Here is a 24,127-nt window from a genome sequence, read left to right on the forward strand (position 1 = left end):
AGCAGGAGGCCATCAGCACCTGCAAAGTCCACTTTTACCTGAGGCATACATACTGGTATAATAAAGTATTTGCGCACTTACAGATGTATATATATATTTTTTGTCGTATTTACAAAATATTAACCATGTTTAAGGTCATTTCCCATCATTTCATTTAAATTTGACTCAGCAACTCCAAAGCCATGCTTGGGTCTTGTTTTGCTAGTATGCTTTGGATCATGATCCTGCTGCATATCCCAGGTATGCTTAAGCTTCATGTCACAAACTGATGACTAAATATTCGCCTTCAGAAGCAGAACTCAGTACCTAATAATAATAATAGTAATAAAATCGTCATCATCATCATCATAAAAATAAACGCAAATGAAAATGCAAAACAGAAAAAAAAGATGTGATCTATTTTAAGTGTAGGTGTCTTCCTGGCCTGCAGGGGTCAGTAGTGAAAGGAAGTGTTCAACTAACGAGTAACTGCCAAGGTAGCTGCGACATTATTGCAGATCTGTAAGTCATCTGTTTAGTTAGGTCTGATGTTAATCTGTTCGGATGGAGCTTTAAAGATCCACGAACTCTGTGCCGCTTGAAAAATACTCCACTTGGACAGCTGACCCCGCTCCTCTCCGGTTCTGGCTACGTGTAATTCTTGGGGAAAAATGGCAGATAGAAAAAATAATAATGTCCCCAACAGCAGTGCAAATTTATTGTTCAGCGCTGCCCCGGAGTTTAACTTCAACCTGCCGTTCATGCCGGTGAGCCAGGCCACCGGGCCTGCGGTGCTGTCAGGAGGTGAGAAGAAGCAGAAACTGTTTGAGGAAACGTTTAAACATTAGGCAGGTCGTTAGCAAGCTAGGCTAGCATACTGCTGTCAGCTGTTACAGAGTAACAGAGACAGAAACACCATTATCAAAGGTAGGCAGGTTAGCCACAGGGACACCAGAGGATTTGTCAACTTGCTGTTGTTTATTTCAGTTTTGTTTTAGAGGAACAAACAACTGAAGGTTCATATTTGGCAAATGGAGAAGTTCTGGTGTATGACAAACAACCTTTAAAAAATGTATAAAACAGAATTATCCAAATCAGACGTGTACCTATAATTTTCCATTTGTGCCATCAGTGTTTAAAATAGATAAAGGTCTAAAGGGCATAAACCTCATATTAATATTCTTAGACCAACATCATCAACAAACACTTCTGGAGCTAAAATGCAACAATTTAAAATAAAACCTATAATCCACTAACGGTGAGAACAGCGAACACACTTCCCAGGAGTACCTGGCCTACAAAAATTAATCCAGAAGCGCATCAACGACTCAAAACCACGGCAGAGCTCAGTTTAAAAAACAGCTGGAGACATTCTTATTCAAACGTGCTTCTCCTTAAGATCTTTTTAAATATTATTCCAATTATTTTTAGCGTTTAATCACCTCTGTGTATTTTAAATCATGTTTTAATGTTTATGCTCTTTTTGTGAACGACTTTATGATTTCTGTCTGGGAAAGGTGATACATAAATAAAATGTACTTAATTACTAGTTAACTTCAGTGTTCACAGTTCATCGATAAGAAAGACTGCGTGTCCCGTAACGTCTGGCGTAAAACCAGCACAGCATCTCAGAAAAAGATCTTGCAGATGGTCAAGTGTGGCTGGTTTGTTTCGTGAGGACCTGGACGACTTGCTTTGATTGATGGAACCATGAAATTCTGCTGTCTAGTTGAAAATCATGGAGGAGAATCAGTTTGTGACCTTTAGATCACTTGGGTTATGCTGCACGTTGATGATTCAAAGTACACCAGGAAGTATACCTCTGAATGGCTCAAATAAAACAAAATTAATGTTTAGGAGTGACCTAGTCAAAGTCCCGACGTATGTTTAATTGATATGCGGTGGGATGACCTGAAACGGGCTGGTCATGTTGGAAAACCCTCCAGTGTGGCTGGAATAAAGCAACTGTACAAAGAAGAGTGGAACAACATTCCTCCAAACTGATGTAAAAGACTCATTTCCAGTTATTACAAATGCTTGATGGCAGCTGTTGGGTGGCACAATCAGATATTACATTTAGGGGGAAATGACGTTTTTACCCCCTTAATAAATGAAATCCTAATTTATAAAATTCATTTTGTATTTACTCAAGTTATCCTTGTATCAAATTAAAATTAGTTTGATGATCTGAAACATTTAGGTGTGATAAAATGTTGGGTCCGATGGTCGGATTAGCTGCAGAAGACTAAACCCTGGAAGTGAACAAAAATGGACAGGATTTGAAAAGTCTTACAGTAGATGGTTTGAACATATGCAGAGGAGGGATGGTGGACAAAGGATGTTGAACGTGGAGCTGCAATGGAAGAGAAACAAATTAAAACCTCAGAGAAGGTTGTTGGATGTTGTGAAGGAGGAAATGCAGAAGGTTGTTCAATCAGAGAATGATTGTAGGAATAATGTGAGAGGGACGCAGGCGATCCATCAGAAGAACCAAGATACACACAGAGAAGAAAGGAAGAGTTGCAATTTCCTTATGTTTAATTTCTTGTTCATATGTTTCATGTATTTTTCAAAGGCATTAAATTTGCTTTATTAATTATTTTATATCCATTAGAAGATTCCACTGATGTTGGAGAAGAAGACAGCTTTCTTGGTCAGACCTCTGGCAATGCACCAGCAGCCTCCTCCACATTCAACTACTTCTCCAGTGCCGTCACCACCTCTGACCCATTCGCATCTATAGGCCAGTCACCATATCCCCCATCAGCCATGTCTGCAGCACACACAGCAACCGGACCAGTTTCTGTTCCCAATAGCATGAGCATGGCTCCAACTCCGCCACCACCATCTGCAGGCTCACAAATAAACCCCCCTCCCCAAGTGTTCGGCGGTGCTGTTTACCAAAGCCCAGTAGGGCGTCACACTCCTCCCCCTACCACCATGACACCGCCGCCTCCCCAAATGCAGCCGCTGAGCCACAACCCCTACCGGCACACCCCCACCAGCAGCAGAGCCAGCCCCTACATTCCAGCTCCGGAGATCCTGCCGCCAACACACACACCTCAGCAGAACCCCTACTCTCTCAGCTCACCGCCTCAGATGTCCCCCGCCCCAGGACCTTCCTTTACACCAGTAGGTGCCACTACACTTCAGCTTGAGCAGTAACTCATAAATAATTTGAATTATGAAACTACTTCCAAGATCTTGATCTCATTTAAAAACAGTTTTATTCAGGAATTTGAATGCATCACTTTTTTTTTTTCTCTTCAGCCTCCTACCACACATGTTCAGGGGCCTCCACCTCCAGCCACCACAGCTGGAGCTGTTGTTCCTGCAGGTCCAATGATGCCGTACAACTACAACATCTATGAACCAGTTCAGCCTCACTGGTTCTACTGCAAGCAAGTGGAGTCAAAGAGTGTCTGGTTTCCTTTGAGTATTATTGACTCCCTTCAGCTCGAGGAAACGTACAACTCTGGTACAGAAATGTAAAATCAGTGATTGTTTTACGCTCAGAGAGCTGAGCCTCTCAGGCTGAAAATCTTCTGTTCTTCCAGTTCAACCAGACCCAGAGAACGTGATCGTACGCACAGACGGAGGGCGCTATGATGTGCAACTTTATGACCGCATCCGCACCGCGGTGTACTGGGAGGAGGAGCCCACAGAGGTCCGACGCTGCACCTGGTTCTACAAAGGCGATAACGACAGTCGTTTTGTTCCGTACACAGAGGATTTCAGCGAAAAGCTGGAGGTTTGTAAAGAGACACGACCGCCTAGTGATTAATCAGAATTCATCCGAAAATTATACAGAGAGCAAAACAGTGGGAACTTCTAAGGAACTCGGTGGAGAAAACTTGGTGCAGAGGTTTGAATTCATTGCTGATTTTCTCTAATCCACACAATCAAACCAGTACGCAATTTCAAACTAGCAAAGTTGCAAACTTTTTGTAGCCCTCAATAAGCTTCTGGTTGGGTTGAGTTGATTTGACCAGTCTGCCTGGCAGAGTTGGTAAGGTCCGTGTAAAATGGTTGGCTAGCACAGACTTGGTTTTTAAGCATAGTCCACAAATATCAGCTGTGTTGAGGGTGCGCATTAGCTTGATGTTTCTTGGATCTTTATTTGGATTCATGGTCCTGTTGGAACATCCAGATTTGAACCATAAAGCTGTTGGTTTAAGGTGACGTTAAATAAGTTTGAGCTAATTCTCATTCACTATTCTGTTAACTTTGTGCAATGCACCACACAGCATGATGCTACCGCCACCATGCTTGACAGCTGTGCTGTGGTGATTTTGGAGGATATGCTCTTTCTATGTTGGTGCCCTCTCGGTCCGTTGTGATATAAAGCTGGCTGCACCCTGGACAGTGACACTGGTTCTCCACCTTCTTTCAGTTTGTGATCAGCTTGAGCCCGGGTGCTTACTGGGTTCTTCCTGATCAATTTTCTTTCATCTACGGGTGACAGTTTGGGTCTTTTTCCAGATTGTGACACATCTGAATACTTTTTACTTTCTTACAGTCTTTTGAACTAATCATCTCGGGATGTTCAGTTTTTGAAAAACGGCTTGGAAAAACTTGTGAAAATGTACCAGTTCTCCTCCTTCTTCACCGAGTTCCTCTGATGTTCCCATTGTTTTGCACAGTGGTCATCTCAGTGTGCCGGGTCAAACGAATCCTTTTTATGCTGCCAGAGAGGAACTGCCAGCTTTAGCCTGAGCAGAAGTCAACGGGCCTCGGCCTCAAGTTGAAACCATTGTAGAACCATTTGTCCCAGTGTGGATTAGTGAAAATCCCAGTAGATTAATATTTAAGCAGCCAAACAGAGCAGTTCCAATAAACAATTAAAAGATAAAGATTAACATGAAATTCCAGCTCATTAGGAATGCTAGGAAACATCAGACTGTGACTTGATGAGTCTTTTTTGTATTTGTTACACCTTCAGACGGAATATAAAAAAGCTGTATCTACAAACCAGTGGCATCGGAGACTGGAGTTTCCATCCGGAGAAACGATTGTCATGCACAATCCAAAGGTAAGCTCATCACACTTTAGTAAGAAGTTTTGAGATAATCCTGTTTTTTATCTTCCATGTTAAGGTTGGATGTGTGTGCTTCTGTAGGTCATAGTGCAGTTTCAGCCTTCGTCCATGCCAGACGAGTGGGGCACCACTCAGGACGGGCAGACGAGGCCGAGGGTGGTGAAGAGAGGGATTGATGATGACCACGATGAAGTGCCTGATGGTACTCTGCCTCTTTTTGTAATAATCGATAAGGTGGAATAAGCAGAAGACACATAAACATCAGGATCAGTTGCTGAACAAACAGGAAGTTTCTCCAAAGTCACATTTTTGTTCTGTAAATGTTTTTCACAGGTGAGCTTCCCACAGTGGATCATCTGGTGTTCATGGTTCACGGCATCGGTCCTGTTTGCGACCTGAGGTTCAGAAGCATGATTGAGTGCGGTAAGCTGCATATTTTCACCCGGTTTGCCAGCCCTGGTATCCTCTCCACCAACGATGTTATCTGTGATAAATACAACGCCCTCTGCTTTCAGTGGATGACTTCCGGAGTGCGTCTCTGAAGCTGCTGCACAGTCACTTTAGGAAGTCGCTGGATGAACACGCCATCAGCCGAGTGGAGTTCCTTCCCGTCCAGTGGCACACGGCTTTACATGGAGATGCCACGGGGGTGGACAGGTGAGCGTGGGGGGGGGGGTTTCTAATCACACAAGTTATCATCCTCATTTATCAAACGCGTGTTTGGACATCAGCGTTGGATGTGCTCTGATTCCACGCCAGCTTTCAGGTCCTAAAGGTTAGTTTTTGTCATGGTGGACTTGCCCAAAATGATGTTTCATCAGTGGAAGATTTCAGGTGACATGCTGAGACGTGGATCGTATTTGATCATTTTTCTTCCTTGATTTGCTTTGAAGAATAAAGAGGTCGGCTGCTTTATAAGAGACATGAGCAGAAACCAAACTGACTTGCTTGTGTATTTTGGATCATTGTTCTGCTGCGTACGTTTTCGGAGCTTAAGGTCTCAAACTGTTTGCCGGATCTTCTCCTTTAGGATTTTCTGCTAGAGGGCAGAATCTATGGTTCCCTAAATTAGAGCAAGCTGGACTGGACTGGTCCTGACCATCACACTACCACCGCGTTTGAATTTTGGTATAATGTTGTTTTTTTTTTCGGAAAAGGAAAAAGAGTTGGGGGTTCACACCTCAGCCCTTTATGTTCCGTTTGGTCTGCAGATGTTCTGGCCGTAACCGAGCCAGGTGAGGCCAGCGGCGCTTTAGAAGTTCTTGGTTCTTTTGTGACCTCCTGGGTCAGACGTCGGTGTCCTCTCGGCGTCGTTTTTTTCTCACCCGCCAGTTCTGTTCCACTGTTTCTCAGTTTGTGGGTAATATTTATGTAGTCCTAAAGCCTTAGCAGAGTCTCTGTAACCCTTCCAGACTGGTGTCAATGTCTTTGTTCCTCATCTGTTCTTGAATTTCTTTGGATCAGGACATGATGTGTGGAGTTTTTTTTTTAGATCTTTTAGCCTACTTCGTGTTGACGGACAGGTGCTATTGAGGTGATTTCTTCACTGTGAAGGCCTGGAATGAGGCCTGAGTATGGCTGTTAAAACTGAACTCCTTTTGAAATAATACGATTAAATATTGTTAATGTATGATTAAGGGGGGTGATTACTTTCTAATAAATGGCTGAGTTGCTTTGGATTGTTTATTTTCTCTCAATAAGTATAAAAAAATGCCTTTTGTATTTTTATAGGAGGATAAAAAAGATCACCTTACCCAGCACCGGACGTCTGCGTCACTTTACAAATGAGACTCTGCTAGATGTGCTTTTCTACAACAGTCCAACTTACTGCCAGACCATCATGGACACCGTAGCTCTAGAGATTAACCGGCTATATGCCCTGTTTATGACGAGGAACCCCGACTACAGAGGAGGAATATCGGTGGCCGGACACAGCTTGGGTAAAATGAAATCACTTTATTAAAACCCCGGGTTCATGTTTCCGCCTCTGGTTTTAATCGCTGCCGTTTTATGTCTCTGCAGGATCCCTGATTCTCTACGATCTGCTTTCCAATCAGAAAACTGTCTCTCCTGCACCAGTGATGCCAACCATGCCTGCTACTAATGGAGATGCCAAACAGGTCAAACGCAAACTGAACGGAGAGCTGAAATATTTGGTCCCAGTTACTGCATGGACCTGCAGTTTGAACTGTATGTGGAAATCTTGCTTTTCATTTTAGATGATGGCTCCTCAGTCCCAGGCAGATAATGCTATTCGTCCTCCTGCTGGGGAGGAGCCGCCCAAGGAGGACGAGGAGGAGTTTGAGGATCTCGCTGCTGTGCTGCAACATCTGGGACTCTCTGAGTACAAGAGCACCTTTGATCAGGAGAAGATTGACATTGAATCTTTTGTGAGAAGAAAACTCTTCTTTGCTTTATGTGAATTTGCTGAAAGCTTATGTAGAAAAAAGCTTAAATCAGGAAATAATAATAATAAAGGTTCATCATTCTGTTGTTCAGCTCATGTGCACAATTGAGGACTTGAAAGAAATGGGCATCCCGCTGGGTCCACGAAAGAAAATTGGCAAGTTTGTGAAAGAGCGAGTGAGCAGACAGGTAGGCTTGTTTCTTGAACCTTAGCGACCTTTGAACCTGCTGGAGGTGACCGACGTAGTGCTTGTGTTTCGTGTCCAGGCTGCACGTCAAGCAGCTCAGCAGAAGAAAGCAGAAGTGAAGGAGGACAGTCAGGCTGCTGTGCCTCAGCCAGCGCCAGGAGATCCCGCTGGTACCACCATGATGAAGCCACCAGTGGGCAGCACTGTGTCTTCTGTCCACTACAACTGCTTTGAAGTTGGAACTGGACAAGTAAATACATCAGAATTCAAAAAGAAATAAAGGCTTATTAATAAATAAAGCTGAGTGTACCTAATGTTCTGTCTGGTTCTGCAGGTTTCGGTGATCTACCACAGTCTGGACTTTGAGCCGATGAACTTTTTTGCCTTGGGTTCTCCAATCGGCATGTTCCTGACGGTCAGAGGGCTGGAGAAGATTGATGAGATGTACCAGCTGCCCACATGCAAGAGGTTCTTCAACATCTATCACCCGGTGGGAAGCTCTTTCATCTCTACACTGTGTGCGTCTGCTTAAAAACAAGAACATACAGGCCAGCTAGATTTTCTGATGACACCCTCTTGTTTCAGTTGGACCCGGTGGCCTACAGAATCGAGCCCATGATAGTCCCAGACTTGGACCTGAAGCCGGTTTTAATCCCACATTACAAAGGAAGGAAGAGGCTTCATCTTGGTATGAAGCTTTGATGGTTAAATCTCCGTTTCAGTTCTTTATATTAAAGAAAACGTGGCGTTGCTGAATCTCAGTTTGGGTGTTTGTTGTAACTCATAGAGCACTAATGCATGCAGTGGAAATAAAAAGGGCACAAATTATTTCTCTCCAGGGATTAAATGTAGTACCTAATTTAATCTAATCTAATATTCAAAATGTCAGGATGTTTTTCTCCACCTTTTAATGTGATTTTCTATCCAGTTGACTCAAGAAACTAACCCATTAGAGTAAAACTGTAAAGAACTAACCTGATTACATAAGTATGTGCACCCTTAAACTGAAGCACCTTTTGATTCAGTTTCAGGCTTCAGTTTTCTTTGGTTTCTGTCTGAATCCCATCTTCCCTTCTTCTGGGGACCCCACAGGTTTTCTTTCAGACTTACTGTTGGAAAACTAAAAAAACGTGGACCTTCTTCTGGTGGAGTCGTTCTGTTGTTTATCTGGATGTGTGCTTGGACCACTGTGGTGCTGAAAAAATTAAATTCATCTTCAGCTGTTTAGCAGACACCTGGAGGTTTGGGGTAAAACTGAGTGATATTTGGACTGTTTATAATTTAGTCCGCCTTCACAGAAAGCCCAGTTCAGTCTGGCAGCGTTCCTGCGACATCTTTAAAAGTCTGAAAGTTTCTTTAACATTTGTCGAGGTCTGGAGAATAATGGAAAACATTTTGATTCTCCAGAGTTTTTCTCACCTTCAGATTTGCTAATATTCTCAGGCGTATGTACATTAATTCCTTTAAACTATGTGCTTCGTCTCTGATCACACGTTGATTTTTAACATTTGACCCATCTCTACCCTAGTTTTGGAATTTCTGACCAGATGTTAAATTAAAAAAGGGGCCATTTGTTTTGGGACTTTGGACACTTCCCATTTCGGTAGAGCTGGACCTGTGGAAACATCAGGAAACTCCTAGCAGGACAGCTGAATTTGAATCCTGGTCCATATGATTTGCTATAGTTGATGGCAGGTCTGAACTCCAGGGAACTGAATATTAGAATCAAATCAAATTAGCTTCAGCTAAGCATTAGTTTAGGGGGTTCATACTTGAAAACGGTAAAATCATATGTCTTGGTGTAACAAAAACCTGGTATTTTAACAGATGTGTGCCTTTGAGATCCTCTGTATAGACACTTAACACAGAAACTAACTCAGCTTTTATTTCAGCTTCAAAGTCTTGGATGAATAAAAGGTTTTAACTGTTCTAGAGCTGAAGGAGAGTCTCTCCAGAATGGGCTCGGACCTGAAGCAGGGTTTCATCAGCTCCCTGAGGAGCGCCTGGCAGACGCTCAACGAGTTTGCTCGGGCGCACACGTCCTCGGCGCTGCAGGCCGAGCTGGCCATGGTGGCCAATCAGATCGAAGAGGAGGAGAAGCATGTGCACGAGGGTACGCCTGCGGCTTTTATTGGTCACTAAAGTCAATTCAGTTCTGTGTGAGAGTCACAGCGTTGTTGTTGTTTGTCACAGAGGATAAAATTCTTGAGAGTCCGGAGCCACAAAGAGAAGAGCTGCCGGAGGTGAAGATCGGGATGTTAAACGGAGGGAATCGGATCGACTACGTCCTGCAGGAGAAGCCCATCGAGAGCTTCAACGAGTATCTGTTTGCCCTGCAGAGTCATCTCTGCTACTGGTACGTTAAGGCCTCTGTTTACTGGTGTAGTTGCACTTTGCAAATACAGGTCCTTCTCAAAATATTAGCATATTGTGGCACTGAGGTGCCTTGATACAGCACTCTGGGAACAGCCTATTCGTTCAGAAATGTCTTTCTGTGTCTTGCTTGAGGGTGTCAATAGTGGCCTTCTGGACAGCAGTCAGGTCGGCAGTCTTACCCATGATTGGGGTTTTGAGTGATGAACCAGGCTGGGAGTTTTAAAGGCCTCAGGAATGTTTTGCAGGTGTTTAGAGTTAACTCGTTGATTCAGATGATTAGGTTCATAGCTCGTTTAGAGACCCTTTTAATGATATGCTAATTTTGTGAGATAGGAAATTTGGGTTTTCATGAGCTGTATGCCACAATCATCCGTATTAAGACAATAAAAGACCTGAAATATTTCAGTTAGTGTGCAATGAATCTAAAATATATGATTGTTAAATTTTCATCATGACATTATGGAAAATAATGAACTTTATCACAATATGCTAATATTTTGAGAAGGACCTGTAGAGCTGAACACTTTGGATGTTCAAGGAAGCAGGAAAAATCTGGAAAATAACATTTTAAATATAAATTAGTAGGAACCTTTAGAAATGACTTATAACCACAGAAAAGTTTTTAATTTTAATCAAAATCTGGATAAGTTTGGAAAAACTGATATTTTATTTCCCAAAACATAAAAAATCAGATATTTCTAAACATAAATTGGTGTTTCTGTTTTTTTTTTTAAGCTGGATGAACTTTCAAATTAATTATGGAAATAAATAATGTCTTTGACATGAAGAGATACGTTACATTTAAATTAGATTTATTTTTCTCTTTGTTTTTGGAGAAATATTTAGATAAAACCGTTTAATCTTTTAGTGCAGCTATCATGTGAACCCTTTTTATATCGAATCCAGATCATATTTCCAGATAACCTTACTGTTATCCCAACAGAACGAGCGGAAGATGTTATATCGACACAGTAAAAAGCTCAGCATCATATTCTGAGATAATGACCCTCAAAATTCTGATAATTTAACTGACATTTATGAAAAACCAACAACCTCTAGATAACTGAATGAAAATAAAAGTAAATGCATGACTTCAGCCTACTGGTTTTATGTCTGTGGTGGTTTAGTGAAGAGTCTGAGGTTCTGTTGCGTGGAACACATTAATAAGTACACCTAATCACATAAATCAGGGATGTCCAAACTTTGACAAGTGGGAAACTAATACATAGTGAATTTTTTAGCATCTCAACAATAAAAAACTAAGTGTGCAATATTTAAAGAAAATGTAAAGGAGGCAGATTTTTTGGTAGCAAAGAGTTTTGAATGTTTGGTCAGTTCTCAGCAATAAGAACAGGATTTCAGTCACTCTTGAGTTGTTGTATTCAGCCAAGTTTAGTGAATTAATTAAAGCAGATTTGGGAGAACCAGTCTGCTTAGAGTAAGGAGATCCTAGTTACTCTGAAATTACAGTTAATAAAGGACAAATACTGCGTGTTGTACCCAACATGTCCTCCTGTAAGAAGATTTTAATTAGTAGGTAATCATTACCCTAATTAAAGATTAAATGTCTCCACCTGCATCAACCACCTCTGCAAACAGGCCAACGTTTGGGTCCAGGGGCCACATGTGTGGTTGTGTGGATCTGAAATTAGACTGAGATATTAGAAAAGTGTCCAACTTTGAAACGGAGACTGTGGCAGCCTTGGACCCCTCCATGTGGCTCCTGCTGACCCAGGACACCGGTGCTGTTCTTACTGAAGCCCGTTTTCTCCTGTTTCTGTCGTGCAGGCAGTCTGAAGACACGGCGCTCCTGCTTCTCAAGGAGATCTACAAGACCATGGGGACCCATCCTGAACAGCCGACTCATTAATCCTCTCTCATTCTTTCACGTTTCTATTCATTTTGTTTTTCTAGTTTTTATTGGAGTTATTTTACACAGATGAATCATATGTTTGTATTATGCCATTTGTCTTCAGTTAAGGAGTTAATAGATTCACTTGCCAAGTTTGATTTTAAATTTTTCTAGCAAATATTCAACTGGTCAAGCTGACTGAAAAATAGATGCAATAGGAGCTGTGAATGCAGTAAAATACCTTGTAAGTTATTTCATGGACAAATCTTCACAATAAATCGACATCTTGCTCATTTTTTTTATTATTCGGCTGTAAATGTCGTGTGCTGCTGAGAGGAAGATGTTTTATTTCTCTCGTCGAGAAAGGAGACTTCAAGACAATCTACAAAAGCTGCAGAATAAGCAAAACCATTGGTCGTACGCAATTACAGCCCAGAATGCATTGCAAGAACAACCTGATATATTAAGAGTAAGTAAGTAAAATCAAAGCACCTCTTGTCTGCTTTCTGTAACGTCTGAGTGAAATGTTCTGCTCTCTCAGGATGAGACGAGGTGGACAAAACAGCTTCAAACTATCAACATGTTCTTTTAGAACCTGTAGGTTCCATGTAATGTATGAAATAACAAATATTTGAAAAGTATTTACATTTAAAAGTGACTACAACGTTAGATTTTAGTCGGGTAAGAATAGCAGCGCTACAAGAACCTGTTCCTGTAGCGTCTCTAATAAAGCGCACAGACATCGTCCTCAAATTAAACACAAAATGCTCCCTTTGTTTTATTCCACACTGCTGGTCAGAATGAAGACCCGTATGAACCGGATCTGAAGCTTTCAGACACCTTGTGATGAAGACATTTCACCTCACGCTCCAGGATTTAGGAGAGAGATTTCCCCGGTTCTGATACTCTCGGAGCTGCCTCTTCTGAGCCGTTCTGATGACGGAAACTTGTTGCTCACTCAGCTACAGCCGTATCAAACCTGACCCAGTCGGGCCTTCTGGGTCTGGCTTGATGTGGCCAACTTCTGGTCTCGAGCAACTAAAACATCAAAGATAATTAACGGCACCAAGAAGTTTGTTTGAACTCAGACAGACCACCCAGGTTTCCTGACTGGATTTCTATACGGTTCCAGTCAGAAGTTTACATACACCCATCATGGGTGTGAGTGGCCTTCATTGTGGGCTTTAAATGATGCATTTGGACTATGAGCTTTTCATGGTAGAATGATCATTAAAACAATATTTTATTTAAATAAAACTTGGGTCCAGAAGTTTGAATTTATCGTGGATTTCTATGCAAACATGTTGTATCTCAGCCATATGCTGCCTGTAGGCATCAACAAGCTTCTGGCACAACTATGGTTGGATGTTTGTCCACCCTTCTTGGAAGAACTGGGTGGTACTTTCTATTGTTCGTCTTCCCGTCCACAGCCCGGCTTTTAAAGTCCAAAGCATTGAGCTCAGGGCCATTCCAGTTTTGAGTGTTGGCGGTCATTCACTCTCCGGGTTTCAACCATCTACCCCAAACTGTCCGCCTTCGATGAAAGAAAACTGGTTGAGGAACAACTCAGGGAACCACCAAGGCTCAAACCTGCAATGAACTGAAAATAATGGGAGTATCGCTGTCCACAGTGAAGCCAATCTAACCTCAACATGGTCCGAGAAAAACACATTTAAGCTTGACTGGAATCTGCAGCTGTTCACCTGTACAAGGTGAAGCCCTTTAAACCTACGAAACTGTCCCAACTGTTAAGCATGGTGGTGGCAGCATCATGCTGAGATAAGGTCTCTCTAACTGCCAGTGGTGCTGGTGCATTACATTAGAAGAGATAACTCAAGCTAGCATGAGGCCTATGGACGGACCCTGACCTCAAGCCTACTGAACACGGATTAAATGAGCTCTACCATCTCCGCCAAGAAGAGTGGACAAACATCCAGCCGGAGTTCAGCCACAAGCTTGTTGATGGCTACAGAGAGGGTGCTAGATGAACCTCGCTGGCATTTCTCCACATTTTAGTGCAATTCTGACCTTGTTTGGAATAGAGAAAATCCACCATAAACTCAAACTGACTTATTTTTAATGTGTTGGATTATCAGTCCTAACCCCCGAACATCTGGTCAAATTGATCCTTAAAAGTCCAAAACTGCCGGTAAACATGGCGACTGGAGGGTAACTTGTGACTAGCACCGGATGAAGAGCTAAACGTTTTGAGTAGAAATGGATTTCACCGTGTATTTAATGATATTTCTGTGCTGCAGATGTCACCTATTATTAGTTTTACAGAAATAAAGGTCAAATTGAACTGAATGTCTGAGCTCATTTTAGGCATCCAGACTTCCAGGTGTGACGCTTTCTTGCTGACAATGAAACGTCTCACTGTTCAGATGTCTTCAACTCCTGAAGGAAACAAGCATTACTGTAACCAGCATCTGATTTAGGCTTCAGAGGCATCAACACTGCCCAGATATCCTGAGGTGAACCTGACGATTTCCTCAACAAGCCACTAATCTTCCTTGGTAGTACAGGCCTCTGGAAGCCAAGAGGTCAGTATATTTTTTTAATCTGCGCCGAGAGAACTTCTCATGCTCAATAAATTAGAAGAAAAGTCATCGTTTCCGAACTGATTTTAGTTCATTTTGTCCACAAACTGCTGGGGACGTGCTACTAGGTTACCTTCGCTGTTTGAAGGGACTGAAATGCAGGAATACTGGGAAGCAGCTGAAATGTTTCACATTCAGAAGCGAAGCAGCAAGAAAGTAGAGAAGAAACTGGCTGCCGGGCAGACCCTGATCCTCTCCCTGAATTCATAACTGCATGCTCACTGATTTCAAAGAGTAAATGAAACACTAACCTCATTCCTAGAAACACAACACTGTCTTCTGTACATTTCCACATTTTCCTCTAAGAGTTAAATACTGCTGATGTGATCATCCAATTGGACCGCCTCAGTAAGGCTCCTATTTTGTGCCACGTTTCACATTGCTCACATTTTTCTACATTCATCCGTCTACAGCTGTGCAGTAAAAAGCAGAAAGATCCATGTAAACACGCCGTTGCTGCCGCGCCCCTTTAGTCTCAGCAACTCACAGCCTCATGTAGGAATGTTGTCGGGAACGTGGAGGCTGTCCTCAGTCCTCCGTCTTGCTCTGAGTCTTGAAGGCCTGCTTCCGAAGGTGGGCCTCGATCTCCTCCCGGAACACCAGCATGCCCAGGTGGGAGTGGGAGGCCTCGTTCATGGCTTTGGACTGGATGCACATGCGGTACTGCTCTGGCGTCAGCTCGTCCGCGCACTGCTTCTCGTGCCACAGGTGGAAGAGGCTCGACACCGGAGTTCGGATCACGATCAGGTCGCTCCGAAGGTACTTCCTGTACAAATGGACGTCTTCCACACCCCAGCCTTTGACTTCCAGGTCAAATCCACCTGGGGGAATAAAACCCAGGCATGAACAACAAGGCGTTCAGTCTTTCCTGGGGAGGTTCTGGACAAAATTATCATCAAATGAATTTGGCGCTTCTCCAATTTTCAGTAAATTACTTTTAACACTATTAAAGACCATTATAATTAGAGTTGCATGAGTTCTGAAAATGACTTCAATAGTTTATATCTAATTTACTTAAGTTAATTATAACTTAAATGTTTTTCTTTTTTTGTATTTGAACAGTTTAGTCGTCCCCTCCTTGAACCGCCACCTTAACGTGGTGGAGGGGTTTGAGTGCTCGAATGATCCTAGAGGCTATGTTGTCTGGGGCTTAAATGCCCCTGGTAGGGTCTCCCATGGCAAACAGGCTCTAGGTGACGGGTCAGACAAAGAGCGGTTCAAGAATCCCTCATGACGACTACAAAATCGAGGCACGTGACGTCGCCCGGTACGGCGGAGCCGGGGTCCCACCCTGGAGCCAGGCCTGGGGTTGGGACTCGTCGGGAGAACGCCTGGTGGCTGGATTGCTCCTCGCGGGACCCGGCCGGGCCAAGCCCGAACGAGAGACACGAGACCATCCCCCAGTGGGCCCACCACCTGCAGGGGGAACCGTGAGGGGCCACTGCAAAGAGGATTGGGCGGCGGATGAAAATGGAGACCTCGGCGGCCCGATCCCCGGATGCTTAGGCTGGCACTAGGGGTGAAATGTCACTTCGCTGGGGGGGAAGGAGCCTGAGCTTGTGCGGGAGGTCGAGAGACATCGACTAGAAATAGTCGGGCTCGCCTCCACGCACAGCGTGGGCTCTAGAACCCATCTCCTCGAGAGGGGCTGGACTCTTCTACTCTGGAGTGGCCCACGGGGAGAGGCGGCGGGCTGGGGTGGGTTTGCTTGTTGGCCCCCAGCTCAGCCGTATCGTGTTGGGGTTTACCCCAGTGGATGAGAGGGTCGCATCCCTGCGCCTTTGTGTTGGGGACAGGTCTCTGACTGTCGTCTCGGCCTACGGGCCGAGCGGTAGTGCGGAGTACCCGGCCTTCCTGGCGTCCCTGTCGGGGGTGCTGGATAGTGCCCCTCCCGGGGACTCCATTATTCTGCTGGGGGACTTCAACGCCCACGTGGGGAACGACAGTGACACCTGGAGAGGCGTGATCGGGAGGAATGGCCTCCCCGATCTGAATCCGAGTGGTGTTTTGTTATTGGACTTCTGTGCTAGTCACGGATTGTCCATAACGAACACCATGTTCAAACATAAGGGTGTCCATCAGTGCACTTGGCACCAGGACACCCTAGGCAGGAGGTCGATGATCGACTTTGTTGTCGTATCATCAGACCTTCGGCCGCATGTTTTGGGCACTCGGGTGAAGAGAGGGGCTGAGCTGTCCACTGATCACCACCTGGTGGTGAATTGGATCCGCTGGAGGAGGAGAAAGCCGGACAGACTTGGCAGGCCCAAGCGCATAGTGAGGGTCTGCTGGGAACGTCTGGCGGACCCCTTGGCCAGGGATGTATTTAACTCCCACCTCCGGGAGAGCTTTGACCAGATTCCGAGGGATGTTGGAGACATAGAGTCCGAGTGGAGACCTACAGCATGCGCTGGGGCGGTTCGCAGCCGAGTGTGCAGCGGCTGGGATGAAGATCAGCTCCTCCAAGTCCAAGGCCATGGTTCTCGACCGGAAAAGGGTGGCTTGTCCTCTTCAGGTTGGAGGGGAGTTCCTGCCTCAAGTGGAGGAATTTAAGTATCTCGGGGTCTTGTTCACGAGTGAGGGAAGAATGGAGCGGGAGATCGACAGACGGATTGGTGCGGCTGCCACAGTAATGGGGGCGCGGTGCCGGTCCGTTGTGGTGAAGAGAGAGCTGAGCCGAAAAGCAAAGCTCTCGATTTACCGGTCGGTCTATGTTCCTACCCTCACCTATGGCCATGAACTTTGGGTCATGACCGAAAGAACGAGATCACGGATACAAGCGGCTGAAATTAGCTTCCTCCGTAGGGTGGCTGGGCACTCCCTTAGAGATAGGGTGAGGAGCTCGGAGTAGAGCCGCTGCTCCTCCACATCGAGAGGAGCCAGTTGAGGTGGCTCGGGCATCTATACCGGATGCCTCCTGGACGCCTTCCTCGGGAGGTGTTCCAGGCACGTCCCACCGGGAGGAGGCCCAGGGGACGGCCCAGGACACGCTGGAGGGACTATGTCTCTCGGCTGGCCTGGGAACGCCTTGAGCTCCCCCCGGAGGAGCTGGAGGAGGTGTCTGGGAGAGAGACTCTGCTGAGTCTGCTTCCCCCACGACCCGGTCCCGGATAAGCGGAAGACGACGAGTACGAGTACAGTTTAGTCGTGTAAACATGCAATTTTAGCCGGCTTTATGAGTAGAATACAGCAGGCTGTGCTGAAGGTCTGATGATACATTTCTTTCAGATGGAGCTTCTTGCTGCAGTGCATCATGGGTAGAGATGCACTGATCAAGCTCTTCCTGGCTGATGCTGATTTTTGGTTTTGGTTGAGGACATGTTGATTCAGATTTATCTGGATTCCAGTAAGTGACTGCCATTATTACCCCCGTTAGCAGGCTGACACAAAATAACCAGGATAGAAAGTGGACTAGGTCAGTCAGACACGTTGCATCTTTCAGTGTTCATAAAACCAGATGTTTCAACACTGTTTATATGCACCAAATACAGCTTAGAACAGCATTAATGTCATTGTGACTGACCATATACAAGCGATACAGAATTTAGACCAGTGAGGAACGCTATGACCTCGGAGATGACGCTACTCCAACCTCCCAGTTTTGAGTTTGGAGGTAAATGGATTGCAGCCAGAGTGCAAAGCGCATCAATCTGATTGATTTTATTTTTATTCGGTCGTAAGTTTGAAAAAACATCTGATGTCGATGCTTTCTGGTAACTTGAACAGAGCAATCAAGTGCTCCTTTCAAATGCTGAGCAGCTTTCTGCATGTTTCCACTGGTATTTTAATGATTTATCTCTGATGATGAGACCCAAGTCATAGAAGTTGAAAGGCCTCTTGGATGTAGCAGTGATTATAATACAGTTTCATAGTGTAAAGGCTATGATATGATCTTAAGATCATGGCTTCAACACCAGAATTTAATCCTCACTGAGGCACTTCTCTCACCTCTGATATGACCGAACACCTAACCCTGCGAAATCTGAGTTTAACAAATAATCACTAATTAAAAAAGCTTTTTCTGAATTTCTTCATCATCAACATGAGATCCTTCATGTAAGAAATACTTTGACATGTTTTAACATTCATATCCTACAGGTTCGTGAAGACGGTGATTCAGAGGATTCGTTTTCAGTGTAGAAGTTGTTTCGCTAATCTGCTGGAGACGTACTTGAAGAAAACGGTTACATGTGTGTAAAAGGTCAGATCTGAGTGTTCATGGTCACTACAGTATGATAAATAAATCTAATTTTGGAAACTGATGGAAATGTTTCATTGCTTACCAATATTTAGAAAATCTGAGCGATACTGACACGTCATTCCGAATCCGAAATCTCTCCAAAATCCAGCATCTTTTTTGTGAATCTGTTAACGAAGCAAAATAAAAATTCAGTGCAAACCTTTTAGATCATTTAAATTGGCCTGAATTTGAGGTGTTTTACCAGCTGGAGTTCAATAGGTGGAGCCAGCTCCAAACTTCCATAAACGATGGCAGGATTGTACAGACTGAACACGACTGGGTAGAAAACTTTCTTGTCTGCAAAAGCGTGAGGGAAGAATTCATTAAACTCCACAGGGTTCGAGTTTGAGCTGAAAGATCTGAGCCACGTGGGGAGAAACCTACTCGGAGCGGCGTGGAGACGGCATGTGTTCAAGAAGTCCAGAGAGAAACGAATGTCCACGTCACAGAAAAACATCAGGACGTCGCCTCTGTTCCAAGCGTGGGCTCCGATATCCAAACCCCGGCCACGAGAAAACTCCTCGTCCACGGGGATAAGAGTGTAGTTAGAGAAGGTCTCTTCTCTGTGGAGGTAGAAAATGTTTGTGTCAGTAAATGCTGCAGCCCTGAACACAAAGCCTTGCAGAGATATTAGCACCACCTGAGCTTGTACACATTATATCAAGTTACAACCCAGAAATGTCTTCATACACACCAGGGTCTCCGTATCAGGTTTTCACATACAGAGACTGATCGTTTTTTCTGCAGAGCAGCTCTAGCTCAGGAAAAAATGAAGAGAATACATCTGAATTGAGGATCGGACTTTGAATAGGCCATTCTAATACCTAAATATGCTTCGATCTAAACCATTCCACTGTAGCTCTGGCTGTATGTTTAGGGCTGTCGTCCGGCTAGAAGGTGAATTCTTCCTGGATATTCCTGTATTCAGCTCCATCCATCTTCTCAGTCTCTACTGAAAGAAAGCATCCCACAGCATGATTCTGCCATCACTGTGTGTATTTAAGGTGATGAATCGTGTTAGTTTTATACCACAAACATTTTACATGCAGGCCAAAAAAGATCAGGTTTGGTCTCATTTGACCAGAGCACCTTCTTCCACGTTGGCTGTGTCTCCTGCTCGACTTTTGACAACTGTAAACCTTTTACAGCTTTCTTCTTGCCACCGTTTCCTAAAGGCCAGGTTTGAGCTGTGGATCTCTGCAGCTCCTCCAGGGTTACCATGGCCCTTTTGGGTACTTCTGTGATTAATGCCTTTCTTGCCCCGCTTGTCAGTTTAGGTGGACCTCCATGTCTTGGTTGGTCTGGAGCTGGTCCATCTTCTTTCTTCTCTTAGATGATGGACTGAACAGAACTCTGTGAGATGCTCTGTTGTTTTAGAACCTAATGCTGTTTTAAACATCTCCAGAACCTTCTCTCTGACCCGGCTGCTGTGTTCCTTGATCTTCATGAGGATATTTGTTCGTTGTTCTCCAACAAAACTCTTTTGAGACCAGAAATAGAATTGCTGGATTTATACAGATATTAAACAAGCTGAGGTAAAATATTTAACTAAGCAATTAGTTGCACTGCATTTATTTAGAAGTATCAGAGTAAAGGGGGTTGAATAAAAAAAGACACCATTCTTTTCAGATTTCTTTGTTAAAAAATGTTGAAAACCAAGTTCCCTTCACAATTATGTGCTGAACTTTGTGGTTTTAACGTGACAAAATCTGGTCCGGGCGGAATGAATAACTAGAACACAGTGAATAGATACTTTCTAGGTCCTCGGCGTGTTTACTTTCAACAACAGGAAACAAATGAAACTGATTTCACTTCTGGAAAAGGTCCAAATGACAGAAGCACAAAAAGACAAACCTTGACATTTTCTCCAGGGATGACTTCACCTCCTGCAGACCTTCTTGTCCAAAATAAACCACGGTAAGATGAACCCGTCTGTCCCGCTGTATGCACACCTCCCTGAAAACAAGTGGATTTTTTTAGGATTCAGGTTCCAGAGAGCCTTTTAAACACACAATGTGCCGGATCATGTTTAGTCCTACCTGAAGTTTTGCAAGAACTGTGAGAAAGTCTCGACCCTGCCCGCCAGCGGCACGATGATGTTAATGATCATTCCTAATGTTTCTACAGATGTGCTCCTGACTTTCATTATCGGCCCAAACGGTCTGAAGAGCGTAACGTGACGGAAGCTGCTGGAATCCTCCTTGGCGAAGAAGAGCTCATAAAGTGTCCCTTTGTCTCTCTCTGTCCTGTACAACCCTGCAACATGTGAGCCAGCATTAAAACTGAAACAACACACTAACATTGTTACTCTGTCCTCTGTTGCCGACAGTCTTACCTTCCATAAAATGACTGTCTGTGTAGGATTGCCTCTGCATGGGCACGTCGTCCTCCACCCCGTCCTCCTCATCAGGGTTGTTGATGATGTCCAACGCAGCCTCTATAACCTCCACTAGCTCATCCCTGCGGTCTTTGCGGACTGGTTTCTCCTCGGGGTGCCGCGTCAGCCCCATCTCTAGCTGGTACACCTTGGAGGAGGTGAAGCTCTCAAAAGGCACCACGGCGTACTCGCTGGGCAGCCGTGCTCCCGTGTTTACCTCAGCCTTGTCGATCTGAGAGTGCAGGAACTCCAGCAGGTCTCCAGGCTCTTGGTCTTTATTCTCCCCCAGACCCTGCACCCCAGGGGGCTCCTTCTTGTCCTGAATCAGTTTCAGCTTCTCACTCATCTCCTGAAGCTCCTGCTTGAGCTGGGCGATCTGGCGCTTGAGGCTGGACGCACGGCTCAGGTGGCGCTCCTCCTGCTCCTGCAGCAGAGCCTGGTAGTATTCCTTCCCATAGGTCTCCCCAGCCAAGCCGGGCAGGACCTGGCTGACGTCTGCAGGCGGGGTGCACTCCAGCAGGTATGCGAACAGCAGCAGCACCAGGAGCAGACAGAGGCCCAGGAAGAGCCAGCGGACCCGACCCTGGAACGGTAACCCTCGCCTGGGCATCACGTCCTCATAAGACCCACAGCTGGGAAGTCTGCATCTCTTTTCTCCTGCTCACATCACTCAAAATATTCTTCTAAAACACCATGTTTCTCTGTTATTTCATGGCTCCATGGTGTTCCAACAATCACCTGTGGAAATAAACTCATCAGTCTGAAACACTGAGGATCAGCAGATAATCAGACAGTAACACTGTTATCATGCAAAGCAACCTTTGTCTCTGTTTGCTTCCCTCAGCAGCACATTCCCAGTAACACCAGTCTGCACAGACAAGCTGCATTTAAAGGCTCAGCTCCTCATATGGACACAGCAGGAACAAGCTGCACTGGGAGAACTAGCTCCCAACAACAGCACTGAAGGGAAACTGGTGGGTGAGCTGCAGAGAGAAATTAACCAAAACAAACTTCCGGCGCTACCCCTTCCCTTTCAAAATAAAATAGCCCGACTATAAGGCAGAAATACTGTAGGACTTAAAAGGGTCATTTTCTGGCGGACTTCAGGAATGTTTTAAAGGGACGTCCTCAGAAACTCTAATAGGCGCTTAGAGTGCCACAATCCAACAAATTAATAATTTGACAAATAAATATTTATATATCTGATAGTTTCAATAAAAACCCAACAAATAAATAAAAGAACGTACTACTAATAATAACAAATAAAAACTGGATTAAATACACAACTAAATCATGTAAATCATTAAGCAAAATTGAATTCATTATACATGTTAAAATAATACAAGGTTATTTCAGTATTTAATTATTTCATATTTTCTGTGCTACAGTTCGTTATCAAATTTAAACTTAATGTATGAGTTCTAACATTTGATTGGTTAACTGCAGACCAATAACCTTATCTATAACAGTGTTAGCCCCGCCCACTGGCCAAATAATTTTGTGCTGAAACACGAGACTATTAAATAACTAAATGCTGAAACTATTATTAATGCTGTCAAGCTATACATTTTCCCTCATTTTAATTTATTTTAGATTATTCAATCATGTAAATAATTATACATTTATTAAATGTAAGCATTTCACAATTAGTTTAAATATTTCTTTAATGACTTATTTATTGAATTGTTGTGTAACCAAAACCTCTGACTGAGGAATCTTCACACTGTGGATAAACAACGTAGATCCTGTGTCTCTCCGCTCTTCCTACAGACTCTGGTACTTTGGTTTACAAATGAAATGCAAAACTAACTTTCATCTGACAGGAGGCCTTTGGACCACAGGTCTGCAGTCCAGTTCTCCTCCTTAGCCAAAGTAAGAAGCTTCTAACGTCTCTGGCTCAGGAGTGGCTCAACACAAAAAATGTAACAGTTTTAGCCCATGTCCTGGATACGTCCAGCTGTGATGGCTCTTGAAGCTCTGACTCCACCTCGAGGCTGTGTTTATCAATGTTTCTTGTTTATCTTCTAACCGATATTTTCCTTCCACTTAACTTTCCATAAATAAGCATGGATACAAGATTCTGAACAGTTAGCTTCTTTAGCAATGACCTGTTGTGGCTTACCCTGAGGGTGTCAATGACTGTCAGCTGGAAAACTATGTAATCAGCACTCTTCTCCATGATTGTTTAGATCACAACATAGCCATAACTTAACATTTCTCTAATAAAAATCCATCTTCTATTGGTCTAATGCCATATTCTGATTTTCAAACTAACTTTTTGGTTTTTATTAGCTGTAAGCCATATTCACCAAAATTATTAGAGATAAACACCTGAAATATACCCTCATGTGTGTTTATTTTATATAGTATGCTTTCAATTTTTTTAACTGACTCATAAACGTTTCAATAATATTCCAATTTGCTGAGATGACCGTTTTTTAAGGCATGCGAATTTCAGTGGATTTATTTACAAAGACCTAACAGAGAGTGTGCTCTTATTTTGAAATGTCTGAACCGGATGCAAGGCGGTTTCTGCGACCTTAGAGATCTTCAGATCTCCGCGACGCCTTCGGCTTAGCTGGCTCCCCTGAAATAAGTCAGCAATGGGTGATAGTGGGTAAAAATGTTCCTCACCTAGTTGTGCATCTGTCCATCGCGACCTGCGCTTACAGCAAAAGGCCTCCTATGAAACCAGCAGCCGAGGGCAGCCTCTGCCTTAGAACGCCACGGAGCACAGAGAAAAGAATGGGTAGCAGTCTACTTCCGGTCGTTTAATAGCCAATAGGAGCTTTGTTGGCGAGTGACGTCACAAATCACGCCGCGGCTCTGAAGTCTCTAAGTTGTTTCCACTAACATCGCTCTGCGGTAGTTTTCACAAGAAAATTATGTCGTCTACAACAATTATTGTTGTTATAACGTTCATATTAATATAGAGTGATGGCCAAAAAATTTAATTTTTTTATGGAAATCTCTAACTGCTTTCATTATTGTGCACAGCACCAAATATACAGGTCCTTCTCAAAATATTAGCATATTGTGATAAAGATAATTATTTTCCATAATGTCATGAT

At 43.9% G+C, this 24,127-nt stretch overlaps 2 protein-coding genes across 4 annotated transcripts; one reads left to right on the plus strand and one right to left on the minus strand.

Moving 5' to 3' along the window:
• Positions 1-576: 576 nt before the first annotated feature.
• LOC124859017 (SEC23 interacting protein) lies at positions 577-12,132 on the plus strand. Of its 2 annotated transcripts, none has more exons than XM_047351429.1 (18): positions 577-783; positions 2,594-3,111; positions 3,250-3,457; positions 3,537-3,730; positions 4,922-5,011; positions 5,099-5,219; positions 5,351-5,440; positions 5,533-5,674; positions 6,749-6,957; positions 7,040-7,137; positions 7,237-7,407; positions 7,517-7,612; positions 7,691-7,861; positions 7,946-8,101; positions 8,197-8,299; positions 9,545-9,724; positions 9,805-9,967; positions 11,776-12,132. In XM_047351429.1, exons 1-18 carry the CDS (start codon positions 651-653, stop codon positions 11,855-11,857), a joined length of 2,925 nt encoding a protein of 974 aa, XP_047207385.1. In that variant the 5' UTR covers positions 577-650; the 3' UTR covers positions 11,858-12,132. The 2 variants fall into 2 exon arrangements, with proteins under 2 accessions (XP_047207385.1, XP_047207386.1); XM_047351430.1 differs by having other exon boundaries at positions 2,597-3,111.
• On the minus strand, positions 12,124-23,823 carry csgalnact2 (chondroitin sulfate N-acetylgalactosaminyltransferase 2). Of its 2 annotated transcripts, none has more exons than XM_047351432.1 (8): positions 23,691-23,823; positions 21,015-21,794; positions 20,719-20,935; positions 20,534-20,635; positions 19,064-19,242; positions 18,882-18,976; positions 18,723-18,804; positions 12,124-15,260 (listed from the first exon to the last, which is right to left on the minus strand). In XM_047351432.1, exons 2-8 carry the CDS (start codon positions 21,664-21,666, stop codon positions 14,968-14,970), a joined length of 1,620 nt encoding a protein of 539 aa, XP_047207388.1. In that variant the 5' UTR covers positions 21,667-21,794; positions 23,691-23,823; the 3' UTR covers positions 12,124-14,967. The 2 variants fall into 2 exon arrangements, with proteins under 2 accessions (XP_047207388.1, XP_047207387.1); XM_047351431.1 differs by lacking the exon at positions 23,691-23,823 and adding an exon at positions 21,876-22,079.
• Positions 23,824-24,127: the final 304 nt, after the last annotated feature.

Source organism: Girardinichthys multiradiatus, chromosome 22, assembly GCF_021462225.1.
Source record: "Girardinichthys multiradiatus isolate DD_20200921_A chromosome 22, DD_fGirMul_XY1, whole genome shotgun sequence".
Lineage (NCBI taxonomy): Eukaryota > Metazoa > Chordata > Actinopteri > Cyprinodontiformes > Goodeidae > Girardinichthys > Girardinichthys multiradiatus.